Source organism: Phycodurus eques, chromosome 2 (genome assembly GCF_024500275.1).
Source record: "Phycodurus eques isolate BA_2022a chromosome 2, UOR_Pequ_1.1, whole genome shotgun sequence".
NCBI classification, from domain to species: domain Eukaryota; kingdom Metazoa; phylum Chordata; class Actinopteri; order Syngnathiformes; family Syngnathidae; genus Phycodurus; species Phycodurus eques.
This window is the reverse complement of record NC_084526.1, coordinates 36,242,981-36,261,179: the sequence shown is the minus strand read 5'-3', so window position 1 is coordinate 36,261,179 and position 18,199 is coordinate 36,242,981. Positions and strand designations below refer to the sequence as shown.

At 43.0% G+C, this 18,199-nt stretch overlaps 1 protein-coding gene across 1 annotated transcript in view; it reads right to left on the bottom strand.

Annotated features, from left to right (window-relative positions):
- Positions 1-18,199, bottom strand: part of mybpc3 (myosin binding protein C3) — a 49,495-nt gene that overhangs the window by 17,603 nt on the left and 13,693 nt on the right. Inside the window, exons 10-22 of the mRNA XM_061670520.1 lie at positions 17,304-17,467; positions 17,093-17,225; positions 16,987-16,989; positions 16,770-16,894; positions 16,574-16,679; positions 11,066-11,232; positions 9,751-9,916; positions 9,572-9,678; positions 9,425-9,454; positions 8,606-8,745; positions 5,003-5,162; positions 4,746-4,850; positions 4,442-4,630 (exon numbers count right to left, since the gene is read on the bottom strand). Of these exons, the coding sequence (XP_061526504.1) occupies positions 4,442-4,630; positions 4,746-4,850; positions 5,003-5,162; positions 8,606-8,745; positions 9,425-9,454; positions 9,572-9,678; positions 9,751-9,916; positions 11,066-11,232; positions 16,574-16,679; positions 16,770-16,894; positions 16,987-16,989; positions 17,093-17,225; positions 17,304-17,467 (1,595 nt within the window). The remainder of the gene's footprint in view (positions 1-4,441; positions 4,631-4,745; positions 4,851-5,002; positions 5,163-8,605; positions 8,746-9,424; positions 9,455-9,571; positions 9,679-9,750; positions 9,917-11,065; positions 11,233-16,573; positions 16,680-16,769; positions 16,895-16,986; positions 16,990-17,092; positions 17,226-17,303; positions 17,468-18,199) is intronic.

Sequence of the window (18,199 nt, the reverse complement as noted above, 5' to 3'; positions counted from 1 at the left end):
AGTACAAAATAAATTGGCAGAATGTTGCAATGGAATTGTAAGTTACTTGTTTAAGAAGTTGATTGCAAGAGGGAAGAAGCTGTTGGAATGTCTGCTAGTTCTAGTTTGCATTGATTGGTAGCGCCTACCTGAGGGAAGGAGCCGGAAGAGCCGGTGACCGGGATGTGCAGGGTCAGAGAGGATTTTGCACGCTCTTGTCTTAGTTCTGGCAGCGTGCAAGTCCTCAAGGGTGGGTAGGGGTGTACCGACAATCCTTTCAGCAGTTTTGTTTGTCCGTTGCAGTCGGAGTTTGTCCTTTTTTGTAGCAAAACCAAACCAGACTGTGATGGAAGAACACAGGACAGATTCGATGACCGCTGTGTAGAACTGCCTCAGCAGCTCCCGTGGCAGGCAGTGCTTTCTCAGAAGCCGCAGGAAGTACATCCTGTGCTGGGCCTTTTTGAGGACGGAGTTGATGTTGATCGCCCATTTCAGGTCCTGAGAGAATTCCCAGGAACTTGAAGGTCTCGATGGTTGACACAAGGCAGTTGGACAGCGTGAGGGGCAGCTGTGGCGAAGGATGCCTCCTGAAGTCCATGATCATCTCTACAGTCTTGAGCGTGTTCAGCTCCAGGTTGTGTCGGCCGCACCACAGCTCCAGCCGCTCCACTTCCTGTCGATATGCAGACTCGTCACCGTCCTTCATGAGGACCGATGACAGTGGTGTCATCTGCAAACCTCAGGAGTTTGACAGCCGGGTGCGTTGAGGTGCAGTCGTTCGTGGAGAGAGAGAAGAGCAGCGGAGCGGAAACAACCTTGGGGCGCCCCAGTGCTAGTGCTTCGTGTGGATGAGGTAGTCTCTCCCAGCCTCACTTGCTGTGTCCTGCCCGTCAGGAAGCTGTAAATCCACTGGCAGATGGCAGGCGAGATGCTGAGCTGGAGAAGCTTGGAGGAAAGGAGTTCAGGGATGATGGTGTTGAACGCTGAGCTGAAGTCCACGAACAGGATCCTCGCGTAGGTCCCTGCACTGTCGAGGTGATGTAGGATGAAGTGCAGTCCCATGTTGACTGCATCATCCGCGGACCTGCTTTGCTCGGTAGGCAAACTGCAGGGGGTCCAGCAGGGGACCTGTGATGCTCTTGAGGTGGTCCAGCATGAGACGTTCAAAGGACTTCATGATCACAGATGTCAGGGTGACAGGACTGTAGTCATTCAGACCTGAGATTGTAGTTTTCTTGGGGACTGGGATGATGGTGGAGCGTTTGAAACAGGATGGTACTTCCCACAGTTCCAGAGATCTATTGAAGATCTGAGTGAAGACTGGAGCGAGCTGGTCCACGCAGACTTTGAGGCAGGATGGGGACACAAGGTCCGGGCCTGCCGCTTTGTTAATCTTTTGTTGTTTGAAGATGCGTCTCACATCCTGTTCGTGGATGGTCAACGCAGAAGTCAGGTGTGATAGTGGTCGGTGTTGCCGCTGGGTGGGTGTGGGGTTGTGAAAGTGCCCTTTTCAAATCTGCAGTAGAAGGTATTCAAGTAGTTGGCTAGTGTGCTATGGTTCTCAGGTTGGAGGGACCGTCGCTTGTAATTGGTCAGCGATTGTAATGCATGACAGACTGATTTAGGGTCGTTAGCGCTAAACTGTTTTTCCAACTTTGCTGCATAGTTCCTCTTTGCAATGTTAATTTCTTTAGTCAGCAGGTTTCTAGCTTGATTATACAGGGCCCTGTCCCCGCTTAGATATTCGTCCTCCTTAGCATGGCGAAGTTGCTTAAGTTTGGCAGTGAACCACGGCTTGTTGTTATTGAATGTGCGAAATTACTTTGTTGGTACACAAACCTCTTCACAGAAACTGATATAGGATGTGACAGTGTCCGTATATTCATCCAGGCTGCCAGCTGAATTTTCAAAGACACTCCTCTACGCCTCGGCTGCGCCTTGAAATTCTGTTCATAAAAGTTCTGAACAGAATCGGTGACAAAGGGCAGCCTTGGCGGAATCCAACCCTCACCGGGAACGAGTCCGACTTACTGCCGGATATGCGGACCAAACTCTCAGGACTCCCTGAGGGACACGGTCGAACGCATTCTCCAAGTCCACAAAACACATGTAGACTGGTTGGGCAAACTCCCATGCACCCTCAAGGACCCTGCCGAGGGTGTAGAGCTGGTCCACTGTTCCACGGCCAGGACGAAAACCACACTGCTCCTCCTGAATCTGAGATTCGACTTCCCGACGGACCCTCCTCTCCAGCACCCCTGAATAGACCTTACCAGGGAGGCTGAGGAGTGTGATCCCGCTGTAGTTGGAACACACCCTCCGGTCCCCCATCTTAAAAAGGGGGACCACCACCCCGGTCTGCCAATACAGAGGCACTGTCCCCGATGTCCACACGATGTTGCAGAGCCGTGTCAACCAGGACAGCCCCACAACATCCAGAGCCTTTAGGAACTTCGGGCGAATCTCATCCATCCCCGGGGCCTTGCCACCGAGGAGCTTTTTAACTACCTCGGTGACCTCAAACCCAGAGATAGGAGAGCCCGCCTCAGGGAACCCACACTCTGCTTCCTCATGGGAAGGCGTGTCAGTGGAATTGAGGAGGTCTTCGAAGTATTCTCCCCACCGACTCACAACCTCCCGAGTTGAGGTCAGCAGCGCCCATCCCCACTATACACAGTGTTGGTGGTGCACTGTTTTCCTCTCCTGGGGGACCAGAATTTCCTCAAAGCCGTCCAGAAGTCTTTCTCCAAACTCCTCCTATACCCAAGTTTTTGCTTCAGCGACCACCAAAGCTGCATTCCGCTTGGCCAGCCGGTACCCATCAGCTGCCTCAGGAGTTCAACTGGCCAAAAAAGCCCGATAGGACTCCTTCTTCAGCTTGACGGCATCCCTCACCGTTGGTGTCCACCAACGGGTTCGGGGATTTCCACCTTACGACAACAGCTCCGGTCGGCTACCTCAGCAATGGAGGCGCAGAACATGGTCCACTCGGACTCAATGTCCCCCGCCTCCGCCGGAACATGAGCAAAGTTCTGTCGGAGGTGGGAGTTGAAGCTCCTTCTGACAGGGGATTCTGCCAGACGTTCCCAGCAGACCCTCACAATACGTTTGGGCCTGCCACGTCGGACCGGCATCTTTTCCCACCATCGGAGCCAACTCACCACCAGGTGGTGATCAGTTGACAGCTCCGCCCCTCTTTTCACCCGAGTTTCCAAGACATGCGGCCACAAGTCCGATGACACGACCACAAAGTCGATCATCAAACTGCGACCTGGGGTGTCCTGGTGCCAAGTACACGTGTGGACACCCTTATACTTGAACATGGGGTTCGTTATGGACAATCCGTGATGAGCACTGAAGTCCAATAACAGAACACCGCTCGGGTTCTGATCGGGGGGGCCGTTCCTCCCAATCATGCCCTTCCAGGTCTCACTGTCATTGCCCACGTGAGCATTGGAGTCCCCCAGCAGAACAATGGAGTCCCCAGCGGGAGCGCTTTCCAGCACCGACTCCAAGGACTCCAAAAATGGTGGGTACTCTGAACTGCTGTTTGGTGCATAGGCACAAACAACAGTCAGGACCCGTCCCCCCACCCAAAGGCGGAGGGAGGCTACCCCCAACATACAGGTGCCAAGCCGGGGGGCAATATGTATACCCACACATGCTCGCCGCCTCTCACCGTGGGCTACTCCAGAGTGAAGAGAGTCCAACCCCTCTCGAGAGGACTGGTACCAGAGCCCAATCTGTGTCTATCGCTATATCTAGTCGGAACTTCTCGACCTCACACGCCAGCTCGGGCTCCTTCCCTGCCAGAGAAGTGACATTCCACGTCCCTAGAGCCAGCTTCTGTAGCCGGGGATCGGATCGCCAAGGTCCCCGCCTTCGGCCACCGCCCAGCTCACACTGCACCCGACCCCAATGGCTCCTCCCCCTGGTGGTGAGCCCATGGGAAGGGGGACCCACGTTACCCTTTCGGGCTGTGCCCGGCCGGGCCCCATGGGTGCAGGCCCGGGCACCAGGCACTCGCCTTCGAGCCCCACCACCAGGCCTGGCTCCAGTGGGGGGCCCCGGTGACCCGCGTCCGGGCAAGGGAAAACCAAGTCCATTGTTTGTCGTCATCATAAGGGGCCAATCCAATAATAAAATATGTATATATTTGTGATTATTACTACTTAAAAATAGAAAGCTGGGCTCCCTCTATAAACAACACCAAACATCAATTACATACATACTACATATTGTTAAAGTAATATCTCTCTGAGAGTATAAATAAAATATTTAATACACTTATTCTTTGATACGGCTCTTATACTATGTACCGAATGTTGTGAATGGTTGGTTTATACACTTATAACAAAATTAATACATAATTTTGCCAACGCCCAATGGAAATGGAAAGTTTAAATTATGTACAATACACGGGTATTTAAAAAAAAATCAGCATCTTATGTTTTTGACTCACCAACAGGCACAAAAGGTTGTGAGGCCGGACTGTGACGAGACATGCCAATGCCATTGACAGCATATACTCGCAATTCATATTCCACTCCTTCAATCATCCTTTTAGCCTCGTAGGTTGTTTCAGTGTATGGGTCAAAGTTCAATCTCATCCACCGGTAACTCTTCTTTTTTTTTCGCTCCAACACGTATCCTGAGTAATACAAAAAGCATTTTGTTTTGATTAAGGATCTGTTCCTTACGACTGTTTTTAAGCAGGCTTGTCATTCATCGTATTGAAAAAGAACATTTCCTTCTATTTTTTTTACCAATAATCGGCTGTCCTCCATCAAAGACAGGGGGATCCCACTGGACAACACAGGAGTCTTCTCCCACGCTGATGATTCTGGGAGCTTGGGGAGGATCTGGAACATCTGATGGGAAAAATAATAATTTCTAACTTGATAATATAACTGGCAAGTGTCCAATCACAACTTGGTTATGGTTGCATGAATTGTGTGATCTGACTCCCCATTGGTGTTCGTTGTCAACTGTGATGTTGAACAGTACTTGCTCATGTTCTTACCGACAACTTTCACATTGATATCTGCAGTGTCCTCCCCAGCAGGGTTACGAACCACAACTGAATAGATTCCTTCATCCTGCCTCTCAGTCCCTTCAATAGTGAAAATACAATGGCCTTTGGTGGTTTCCACATGGACTCTGCCATCTCCCTCTGCCATGACCTGCATCATGAAAACAAGAGCAGAGTCTATTTTCATGTGTATGAGCCCTCCATTTGATCAAATAATACTTCATGCATATGCATCAATATGGAAGACTGGTGTTTTACTTTATGTAAAGTATGTTATCCCCAAGAAATGAGAAGTAAACGACTTAAATTGCTGAATTTTAAAATCGGTGCATTCAGATGGTGTTGCTATATTCCATCTGGTTGAACAGATAGCAAAGCTCTAAATGCCAAGAGAGTAGGCGTTCCACACAGCTCTGTGAGAGTCCCATCTTTTTGTCACTTGTCATTGGCCATGACTTGCATGACATGAGGGGGAATTTGACCATTTTAGAGACAAGCGCAAATGTTCCAGGACTGAAACTTGTGGGATGCCAGTATTGAGGGTACAGTACCTGGGACTGGCGCTGCCTCAGTAGAACTTAGAAACAGGGTTTGGATCGAAATAGACAGGATGGGTAGATGGATAGAAGTTATCAGACATTGTTTTGGAGGTGCCTGTAAAAGGATGAAATACGACCGGTCTGAGGGCAAGACAAGAAGGGCCTTAAAAAATTATTGTGGTAGGTCAAAAAGGTATTTCTGTGAGAGATAGAAATTTTGGTCCCATAGGTTTTGGATAGAAGAAAATAAAAAACGTGAGTCTGTCTCATTGATATGCTTCCTAGCTACACTGGTACAAGGAAATTGGAAACATGTCTCACTCAAGTGTACAGTAAACAATCTGAAATATCAAATATTTTACAAGTGTCTCATCATGTCATGGCTTGAGCTTGCATGGATTCTTCTGGTACATGCTCAGTATTATTCATTGATGATGTATCACATGATGGCAGCAGGAAAATGTAGTGTCATATAGTGTAGTTTCTCAATGCTTCAAGCTAATGGAGCTAAGATAAACTATTATTTGAGTTGAGTGTCTCATCATGGTTGAAATGTGCCCACATATATGGATAAGCAAGCAATTCAACAGGCATACCAGCATCAACAAATGGAATTATTATTATCTTGAAACTCACCAAATGTTGCAATGTCCTAATCTCGGTGAAAATTTATATTTGGTAGCGGTTGTGAGCCTGGCCCCGCAAAATAGGCTGCAGACCTCTCGGATACAGTTATGTTATCGTTAGTCTGAGTTGGCCCACAAACCTGTCTATTTTTATTGAGTCTTACGTCCAGTGAGTGGGTGTGAGGGACCATTCATAGCTGCACACACCCTGATTCCTTATTGCTTCTTTCAGAACATGCCTTTACCTTATATAGCCTTCGTGGCTAGACCTTGAGTAACTGCATGCACTTAATGTTGTTTTCATAGCTGTCTGTGTGTGTGAAATAGTATATATAATGTGTTTTCATCATTGTGTGATGATTATTCAATAGCCCATTTTACACTGTCTTCCTGACAAACTGGCACATCAGGCATTTTTTTTTTACCTATCCCCTTCAGATAGAACCACCGAATATTGTGCATTCATACAGCCGTTGCGGCTTTGTGCATTAATAACAATAATAATGCCTACCACTTATATAGCGCACATGTATTCATTCAATCCACAGTCACATCCTAGCGGTGGTAAGCTACTTGTGTAACTACAGCTGCCCTGGTGCAGTCTGATGGAAGCATGGCTACCATTCTGCCCGTACAGCCCCCCACCAAACATCCAACCACATTCATTCATGGTCAATGTGGGTTAAATGTCTTGCGCAGGGACACAATGACGATATCTCGGTGTTAAACATTGCACTTGAGCTGAGTACCTTACACACCTCTGATACTACATTGGAAGCTGGCAAATCCCCTTCCATCCCATATCAGTTCTTACACAAAGGGTGGCTAGCCAGGAAAGAGCCTTAAAGAAAACAGGCATTGTGGAAGGGGCTTATAAAAGGGGCTAACAGAACATACTTAAGCTATCACCAATTCACTGGCATTAAATTTACTTGTGACCAAATTGGATAGAGGTTGACTGTAAATGTCTGCATGTAGCACTGACGGCAGCTTTATAAAACCTGATAGCTTCAACATGCATAAATTCCGACTCTTACGTAAAACGCGTGGACACTTACCCCACTCTTCATGTTCCAAGAGGCTGTTGGGCCATCTTTCTCTTCTATAACTGGTTTAATAGAACTAGCCTATGAGCAAAACAAAACTGTAAAAGCCAGCGAGAATGGATAAGCTCTGCAATCGATTCTCCCGTTTTCCTTGACTCTTTTCAAAATTGGTAGGCCAGAAAGTATCAATTGATTAAGTTCAACAATTGAATTGTAAGATCAAGAGACAGTACAAATACTACTAATGTTGTGAATTTTAATAGTGAAAAGGGAGTTTGCAGTTTTCAGCCTCACTTCATTCACTAATCCCCTAGCCAGAGTTTGATGAAAGCCACGCCCCTCACTGACATCTCAAACATGGCTATTCGTAATGCGTAGTGCGTAGTTGTGATAAACAGTCACAGAGTAAGATGTCCAGCTTCAACAAAAATGAAGCGCTAGCAATACTAAGTTACCATTAGCGCTGTAAACAAGCCAACATTAGCCATGGCTGCTTACATTGGCAGCAACTTGTGATAGAGTGTTACTACAACACAAAATGTATCAGTTTGAAATTTTGGTATGAGGTTTTATTTTTGAGAATGTGCAATTAAATTTAAAAAAACAGGTGATAAGCGTACCCGTCAAACAGAAATGTTGCCAATTCCGCATCGCTTCTGAATCCGCTCAGCTGTCTGACGTCACTTCACTCTGCCTCTGTTTACTAATCTTGTCCAGCTGTTAGCTAATGAGGGATGGACATATTTTTTATTTTCCTGAGATGGATAATCGAAAATAGCCATAAAAAGATCCTAGAACCCAAGCTAACAGGTTGGTTGCCAAGCTGACAGATGTGCCAATGGCAGGAGTGTGCCCGAGAGTGCATTGTAAATGACTGACTCCTCGTCGGTCATGCCTTCTGTCTCTGAAAGGTTGAAAGTAGACTATCACTATCTCTTAAAGGAAATGGAAAACTGGCCATTAGAACAACAAGATGGCACCATTTAAGAGAATATGGAGTCAGTTCCCCATTCTCAACTATAAAAGCTTTTCATCTTATTGGAAAACTAAACTAAACTACTAAACTACAATTCAGTCACTCATTTGGGAGGCTTGGCTCACAGTCACAATAGCTGTTGTAGTCCATTCCATAGGTATGTGATGGGGTTGAGGTCAGGGCTCTCAAGTCACACCAAACTCATGCAAACATGCCATCATTCATCTTAGTTTTTGCACTACAGCACACTCATGTTGAAAACATCCTTTTCCAAACTATTTCCACAAATATGGAAGGATACAAATATCCAAAATGTTGCGATAAGATGAGGAACATGTTAAAAGTATGTCATTGCAATATGACGTGTATTTTGAACAAATGCAGATCAATGTAGGCTACACGTTTACCTTCCCTCCTTTGGTCCAGACAACAGTGGGAGCAGGATCTCCGGTGATAGGGACATCCAGGCGGAGTTTATTGCCAGCCACCACCACAATGGTTGACTCAGCTGTGTGACCCCTACAGTCCAGGTGGATCTTGGGAGGGTCTTATGGAGCAAAATAAAAGAACACACAGCAAGTGGGACAGGCAGAAAATATGAATCAAAATCCCATATGACTGTTGGACCTAATTCACCAGTCCGGTGTGTTAAAACATTTTTTTTTATTTGTTCTTAAAGAAAGTTGACTTTCAAAGACCTATAAAACGTTGACAAAGACCTATAAAACCAAGTTTTTAAAAATCCTAGAAATATTTTTGTACAACTGTAGGCAAACTTAAATGCAATAAACATTTTATGTTTCTCCATCATGACACTCACTGTAAATGTGTATCATTCTGTGGAGTGGTTTTAAGAAAAACAATTGGTAAATGCCACCTTCTTCATGAAATGTGAAATTTACTCTTAAAAACAGTTTGTGAATGAGGCCAAATGTATCATCTCTAATGAGATCCAATACAAGGGGAATAATTCCATCTTCATAACTATGATCAATTTAGAACTCGTTAAAAGGTACGGTATTGATTCAAGAATTCAACAATATTTTTTATTGGGCTTTTCAGTGATGTGGAGTGACAATTACACTGAGAAGCATTTCTCATAATTTTGTTATCTAACATATTTCATTAGGACACCCATTAAAGGAAAAATAAATATCTATTTAGCTTGTGCACGTGTACCTAATGTTTGATTGGTTGTTGTATTTAGGTCTTCTTAATATAAATACCTTGACGTGGCACAAAGTCAATCTTCACCTCTGGAAAAGGGGGAAAATAATTTATGAGTTAGTCAGAGACCCTGAAAATTTTGGGGAGATAAGGAGTTTTGACAGATTAGAAGCTTCAAATGTAAAAGTAAAAGTGGTCACTCGTACCCAAGAAATTGAGTTTTGCAGAGAGGTTGAAAGCGTAGCCATCTGGTTCAAATGTGTAGTCTGCCTCATCCTCAGGTTTGACATTGTCAATGGTCAGTTTGTGGATCCTAAAAGGGTCAAAGGTTGAGCCCTCCTGGCAATACATTTGGAGAACGAGGCATGAATGTAAATAACCTCACCTGCCAATATGTGTGATATTTATTCTGGCATCCGGCTTGACTTCCACTCCATTCTTGTACCAAATGCCCCTAACGTTCTCATCCGACACCTCACACTTGAACACAGCCTGATCCTTTGCCTTCACTGTGAGGTCAGCGATGCTCTGGTAGACCTCCAGCTCTTTCTCTGGACAGTCAAAACAAACCCCGCTGTGTACATAATAGAGAGTCTGGGAGCCTTCGGACCAGGTGGAACCAAATGAGATAACCACATTAACAGGCAATACAATAAAATGAGAATAATACACACTCACTTTCAAAAGTAAGGAACTGTGAGGCCAAATGTTTTCACTGTAGACTGTAAACTGGGTTTGACATCAAAAGATGACTATAAGGGATCAACCTTTCGGCTTTTATTTCCAGGCACTGTACTTACATCTGTCTGCAAACATTGGCCATTGGCAATAAAACCATTTGGAATGTCATGAAGAACTAAACCACTTGTGTTCTAAGTAACCGAGATGAAACCATTAAATCGAGGAAACAAAAGCTACTAATACAACAATTAGTGATATCAGCAACAACCCCTATAGGGTAGGAGTGAAGGGAATAAATGCGAACAAAAGTAAATATACTACACTAAAAGATGCAAAGTACTCCTTCAGAAGAAGAGGACAGCCAGGCAGGAATTTGCCAGAAAATACTGAGACAAACATTTAAAAATGCCACTGACCAAGTTTTATGCACAAGCGTTGGTGTGTTGGAAATGCCAACATTTTGAGAAAAAAATATTTGCTCCTTATCCCCAACATACTGTACATCTAGTAGGGATATGTCATGGCTTCAGCTTACATGGATTCTTCTGGTACAGGCTCAGTAATATTCATTGATGATGTATCGTATGATGGCAGCAGTAAAATGTAGTGTCATATAGTGTAGTTTCTCAATGCTTCAAGCTAATGGAGCTAAGATAAACTATTATTTGAGTAGTTATACGAGGTTAGGTTATACAGGAAAAAAAACTGACTGACTGTAAAAGGTCTGGAATGACTGATTCTGACTGGTGATGGAATGTTTTCCCGACGGGGGGCTGACATTTGCCCAATAGAAATACATTTGTTGCCTGGGGTGGGGGTTGGAGGGCGCTGACGGGCTTTAATAAGCATCCAAACCCGCTCGGATGACCCCCTCCCACACACACACACGATCACCCCACCCCCGAGCTGGATGCCCGGGGTCACCGCCCCTGGATGTCCTACAAGTATCATGTGTTCCATATCTTGTTACTGATACAATATATGGCATATGCACACAGCAACATGCAATTAACACTCACCTTGCACCATGAGCTCAGCCACAGACTCGCCACCATTTGTTTTGACTTTGTAATGACCACAGTCTTCTTTTGTGGCCTCATTAATGATCAGAATATGCTTGCAGCTATCTTTCTTGAAGCGATACTTTAAAGATTCATCTCTAGTTAGTTCCACACCGTCCTTCTCCCTGTACAGATATGAGCAGGATTGACGTGAATAAAAAAGCCTAGTTGTAATTTACATTGTCAAAAGTGTATTAATTATCACAAAAGTTTATTAAATACCACCAAACAGTTTATTTTTTTTAAATCACTGCCAATTTTTTTATTTGTGAACAGGATTATTTTATACAATGGAGGCAAAAAAAAAAACCAACAACTTAAGTTTACATCCGCTATATAAAAACATGCATATGCTTTTTCCCCCCTCACTGTCTGACATGAAATCAGAGTACTCGTGCATTCACTGTAGTAGTCTCGCCACGCTGCACTATTTGCACATCTGTTGTTGACCAATACTGGCCACTCATGCCAGAGTAGCATCTGCTCCATTTGCACACTGATTGAGGAGTATCTGCAACATTTGCACAACCAACATTGTCCCAGGTTATCGCACTACTCGCTTGAAGTCTCTGCGCCCTTTGCACAATGGTCATTGCACCGGACTATTGCTATATTAGTCATTCGAAGTGCTCTAAGTGCTAGAGGACTCTGCATCTTTTTGCGCAATTGTCAAAAAAATAAATAAATAAATAAATAATTGTACCGGCATTACCAGATAACTAGCAACCCTTTATTGCTCAGTGACTGTTTTTGTCAATGTCTTTATGTCTCAAAAGTGTTCTCTGTCAATTGACTGTCTGTTGTCGTACTAGAGCGGCTCCAACTACCGGAGACAAATTCCTTGTGTGTTTTTTGGACATACTTGGCAAATAAATATGATTCTGATTCTGATTCTAATCATTTCATATTTTAGATCAATTAGGATGACCAAAATTATTTCTATTTACTAAATGCAAGAATAATGAGGGGTTTTAGTCTTAATTTAGAGTTTTCAATTAACCTACCATCCATGTTTTTTTTTTCGGTGGGTGTTGGGGGAAACCGGAGTACCCGGAGAAAACCCACGCAAACCCTGTTTGGCCCGGAGGACACAACGGCCATGATTTTGAAAAACAATTTGGAATGTGGACTCGTCAGTCCATCTCAGATGAGCTCGGGCTCAGACAGGCCCAAGACATTCCTGGGTGTTGTTGATACAGTGCATTGAAAAAGTATTGGTGTGTGTGTGTTTGTGTGTGTGTACGTATATATGCTGTTTTTAAATGGTGATTTTCTTTATTAAGGAAAAAAAAAAAAGTTACCTGGTCCCTGAAACCTAATAACTAGCTGAGCCATTCTCAGCAGCAACAACTGAAATGAAGCGTTTTTACTGGCAATGAGTCTTTCACATCTTTGTGGAGATATTTTGGCCCACTCTGACTTGCAGAATTGTTTCTATTCAGCAGAAATGCTTGAACGGCCTTTTTGAGGTCGTGCCACTGCATTTCAATTGGACTCAAGTCTGGACTTTGACTTGGCCAATCCAAAACCTTCATTTTGTTTTTTTTAAAGCCATTCAGAAGTTGACTTGCAAGTGTGTTTTGGATCGTTATCCTGCTGGAGAACCCAAGTGTGTTTCAGCTTGAGGTCATGAAATCATGGCTGAACATTCTCCGTCAGGATTTTCTGTTAAAGAGCAGAATTCTTGGTTCCATTAATCACAGCAGGTTGTCCAGGTTCTGAAATAACAAAGCAGCCCACGACCATCACACATCCAACACCATGTTTGACTGCTGGTATGATGTTCTTTTTTATGAAATGTTGTGCTACATTTATGCCAGATGTAACGAGACACACACCTTCCAAAAAGCTCAACCTACATCTCGTCAGTCCATATAATATTCCTCCAAAAGTCTTGGGAATCATTCAGATCTTTTTTTTGCAAAAGTAAGACACAAGCCTTTATGTTCTTTTTGGTCAGCAGTGGTTTTCACCTTGGAACTCTGCCATGGATGCCATTTTTGCCCATTCTCTTTCTTATTGATGTGTCATGAACACTGACCATAACTGAGGCAAGAGAGACCTGCGGTTATTTAGAAGTTGTCCTGAGTTCCTTTGTGGCCTCCTGGATGAGTAATTGCTGTTCTCTTGGGGTCATTTTTGTAGGCTGGCCACTCCTGGGAAAGTTCACTATTGTTCCATGTTTTCTCCATGGCTCTCCCTATGGTTTGCTGAAATCCAAAAGCTTTAGAAATGGCTTTTGTAACCCCTTCCAGACTGATAGATGTCAATTACTTCATTTCTTGACTGTTCTGGAATTTCTTTGCATCGTGTCATTTTGTTCCATCTTTTTTAGATCTTTTGTTGGGCTTGATTTTGTCGGGACAGATTCTGTTTAAGTGATTTCTTAATTGAACAGGTCTGGAGATAATCAGGCTTGGGTATGATCAGTGAAAATTAACCAAAAATTGTGATTTGGCACAATAAATTCATGATTTAACAAGGGGGGTAATTAAATTTTTCACACAGGAACAGGTAACGAATATTATTTTTTCCTTAATAAATAAAATCATCATTTAAAAACACCATTTTCAGTTCACTTGGGTTATATTTGTCTGATATTTACATTTGTTTGGTGATCTTAAACATTCACGTGAGGAAACTATGCAAAAATATAAGAATTTGGGAAGGGGCCCAATACTTTTTCACAGCACTGTATAAGACTCGCTTTGCATAGTTGCATTTTCATTCGCATTTGTAGATGTAGCGACCAACTGTGTTAACTGACAATGGTTTTCTGAAGTTTTTAAGAGCCCACGTGGCAATATCCTTTACACAAAGATGCTGGTTTTTAATGCATTGCTGCCTGAGGGATCAAAGTTCTCTCAATTTCAAGTACAACTTGTAAATTCGATGTTAGTTTTCGGCCTTACCGCTTACATGCAGAGAGTTTTCCGGAATCTGTAAATCTTTTGATGATATTATCGACCACAGATGATCCATCCATTTTCCGTACTGCTCATCCTCACTAGGGTCGCGGGCATGCTAGAGCCTATCCCAGCTGTCATTGTGAGAGAGGCAGGGTACACCCTGAACTGGTCTCTAGCCAATGGCAGGGCACATATAAACAAAAAAAAACATTCGCACTCACATTCACACCGCTGGGCAATTTCTTTTTCAATTACCATGCATGTTTTTGAGATGTGGGGGGGAGAGAACATGCAAACCCCACACAGGGGGGGGGCGAGATTTGAACCCAATTGTTCATAAAGTGGTGAACCTCGCCCCATTCTTGCTCATGAACAACTGAGGCTTTCAGGGATGCTCCTTTTACAGCATTTCCAATCATGACACTCACTTGTTTCCAATTAACCTGCTCAACTGTAAAATGTTCCAAGCGTTATTATTTTTATTTTTTTTAGCATTCCTCAGCTTTCGGAGTATTTTGTTGTCCCTGTCCCAGGTTATTGGGAATGAGTTGCAGGCATCAAACTCAAAATGAGTGAATATTTAAAAACAAAACAAACAAAACAACACAATAATGTTCATTAGTTTGTATTCAATTGAATATAGGTTGAAAAGGATTTGCAAATTATTGTGCTCTGTTTTTATTTACATTTTACACAACATCCCAACTTCATTGGAATTGGGGTTTGTATTTTGTGAAGTCTGCGATTGGTTGGCAACCAGTTCAGGGTGGACCCCCCTCCCACCCTAACTCAGCTGAGATACGTCCCAGCACACCCGCGACCCTAGTGAGGATAAGCGGTTCAGAAAATTGATCAATAGATGTATTTTGTGAAGTGCACCAGTCCCTGCTAGAGCAAAACAAACCCACAGTATAATGTTGCCACCCCTGTATTTCAAAGTTGGGATGCTGTTTTCATGCATACAAGCTTCCCTCTTTTTTCTCCTAATGTAACGATGCTCATTATGGACAAACAGTTACATTTTAGTGTTGTCAGACCACAGGACATGTTTCCAAAAATTAAGACATTTCTTTCTGTCTGGGCAGCACGGTGAGCGACTGGTTAGTACATCTGCCTCACAGTTCTGAGGGCCGGGGTTCAAATCCCGGCCCCGTCTGTGTGGTGTTTGCATGTTCTCCCCGTGCCTGCGTGGGTTTTCTCCGGGCATTCCGGTTTCCTCCCATATCCCAAAAACATGCATGGTAGGTTGATTGAAGACTTTAAATTGCCTGTAGGTGTGAATGTCAGTGCGAATGATTGTTTGTTTGTATGTGCCTTGCGATTGCTTGGCACAAGTTCAGCCTGTACTTTGTCTCCCGGCCGAAGATAGCTGGGGTAGGCTCCAGCAGCCCGCGACCCTCGTGAGGAGTAGCGTCTCTGAAAATGGATGGATGGATGTTGCTGTGTCTATTTTCAACTTGTCATCTGGCTTTTTATGTTTATTTTGGAGTTCTTTCCGGCAGAGTGGCCTTTCAGCCCATATTGGTACAGTACCCATTTTCACACTCCCTTTCCAGCTTCAGTCAAAATCTTCACAAGGTCTTTTGCTTTTGTTCTTGGGTAGCTTTGCACATTTCAGACCAAAGCACGTTCACATCTCCTTCCTTACTGGTATGATGGCTGGACAATCCCATGGAGTTTATACTTGCGTATAATTGCTTGAATAGATGAATCAGAATTAAGTCCACAATTTTCTTCCTGATATCTTAGCTGATTTCTTTTGACTTTCCCATGATGTTACACCAAAAAGAAGTATGTTTCAGGTGTGCCTAGTTCAAATACATCTGTAGGTGTGTCTCTAATTAACTCAGAAGTTGTCAATAAACCTATCAGAAGCTTCCAAAGAAATGACATCATCATCTGGTTTTCCCAAATTGTTAAAATGTGTAGTAATCGTACTGTATGTAAACTTCTGACCTTTAAGAAAGTAATGAAAATTTGCCTGAAAAAAATCCTTATCTCCTTATTCTGGCATTCAGGAAATACAAAATAATTCAGGTAATCCTAATTGACCAAAAACAGGAAAGGTTTAACCATATTTCATGTCAGACAGTGAGGAAAAAAAGTGTCTTTTTATACAGCACAAACATCTGGTATACAGCACAAACATCTGGTTTCAACTAGTGAATAATACATTAACTTTAATTACAAATAATTCATGTGAAAAAATATTCTGAATTTGAACAAGTCAATTTTATTTTAGTAATTCAATATGAACTAATTTAATTCATATATTTATTTATTTTACCTTGGTCTTCCCTCTACTCTCACATAATAAACGTGCTATATTATTGTAGTTTGCAGCTCTATAGAACTGTAAGGACTCAAACAGAGAGCTGTTTCTATTTTGCGCCTTGCTACAAATAAATATATGAATAGTATGTTATTTATAAATATACAAATACATTAATCTGCTCTTTTAGTTTTATCTTTAGCTTTTTTACCCCCTCCAAATGCATTAAAGTCCAATTAACATAAGGTAAAGCTAATCTTTAAGATGAAAAGAAAAGGATCTAACCATTTCACATTAGCACCGTCTTCGGAGACCTCACACTGTAACTCCACACGTTCACCCTTCATGACCATCTGATCCTCCAGGTTCTTCACAATCACAACAGGAGGCTCTGGAGCAAACAGGTTATAATGGTAGATGAAACCAAAGTGAATCTTCCCAATGATCTTAGCATGCTTAATTGACCATGAAGCCAACAGACCTTTGACAAAAAGCTCTGTGGTGCATTTCTCCTCTCCCACCAGACAGCAGTAGGCTGCATCGTCAGCCAATGAGCAGTGGTTGATGGTGAGGTAGCGCATATTTCCCACAGTCTCAAAAATGTATCTGTACCAATTACAGGGTAATGTTTACAATGCTTTATTACACAGCAATGATCAGTAAATTATACATAGTCTAATTTAGTCTGTGATACTTACTTGCTGGTGATGCAGAAGAATGACAAACGTAGAATGGAAGTCATATAAGAGAGTTAATTAATTGTCAACTGAGGGCAAAAATTATTTGAAGTTTATGCATTTGCACCTTCCAGTTGGTTGTATTTCTTGTCCATTCTTCAACCATTTGACATCAACATCTGGATTAGCTACCTCAACTGCTAATTTTATTTTATGTCCCTTTGTGACTTGGTAGGCAGGATCTAACTTCTTGAAGAAAGCTGCGTACAGACATCAAATTGTATTAGGTTAGATCATTTGCAGTGCAGTTTATTGTTACTCTGTTACTCTGCACCGACCTGCACTTTTCTTCTCCTCTTTCTTCATCTTCTTCAGTCTTTTCAGCATGCCCCTCAAATCAGTAATGCCATGCTGAAAAGCTATCTTCTCATACTCTGAAGCAGGAGCATGGCTGAGAATATCCCAAACATCCACTTCAGGCGATGTGCTCATCTGCACAGCTCTAAAACATAGAAAGCAGACGAATCATGATCTGATTACACAATGCATACATACACATGAAGAGCTCTTTTTTTAAAAAAACGTAATAGTCCTCCCCCGCAAAAAAACTAAATAAATAAATAAAAAATCTTGCCATGTGTCCAGACTGTAACTGAGACAATGCATTTTTTCTAACAGGATAGAATGTGCAGGTCTGCGTGAATGAATGTCATTTTTCTCACAATAATCAAAAAGTATTTATAGTGTTTTCTTTAAAGAGCTCATTACATTAAACAATACAACATGCTACATTACGTACATGATCTTGTATCTTCAGTGGGATGTTACAATTTTACCCCTAATATCTATTCCTCCACCAAGATGATCAAATCCTGAAGTATCAGCATTTTTATATTTTTTTCAAGTGTGTATGTGTATAAAATCTTATATGCCCAATAAGGTACGTGACTGATTGTGTAATACTTCCATCCATCCATTTTCTGAGCCGCTTATCATCACAAGGGGGGAGTGCTGGAGCCTATCCCAGCTATCTTCGGGCAGAAGGTAGGGTACACCCTGAACTGGTTGCCAGCCAATCGCAGGGCACACATAAACAAATAACCATTCACACTCACATTCACACCTACGGGTAATTTAGAGTTGTCAATCAACCTACCATGCATGTTTTTGGGATGTGGGAGGAAAGCGGAGTGCCCGGAGAAAACCCACCCAGGCACGGGGAGAACATGCAAAC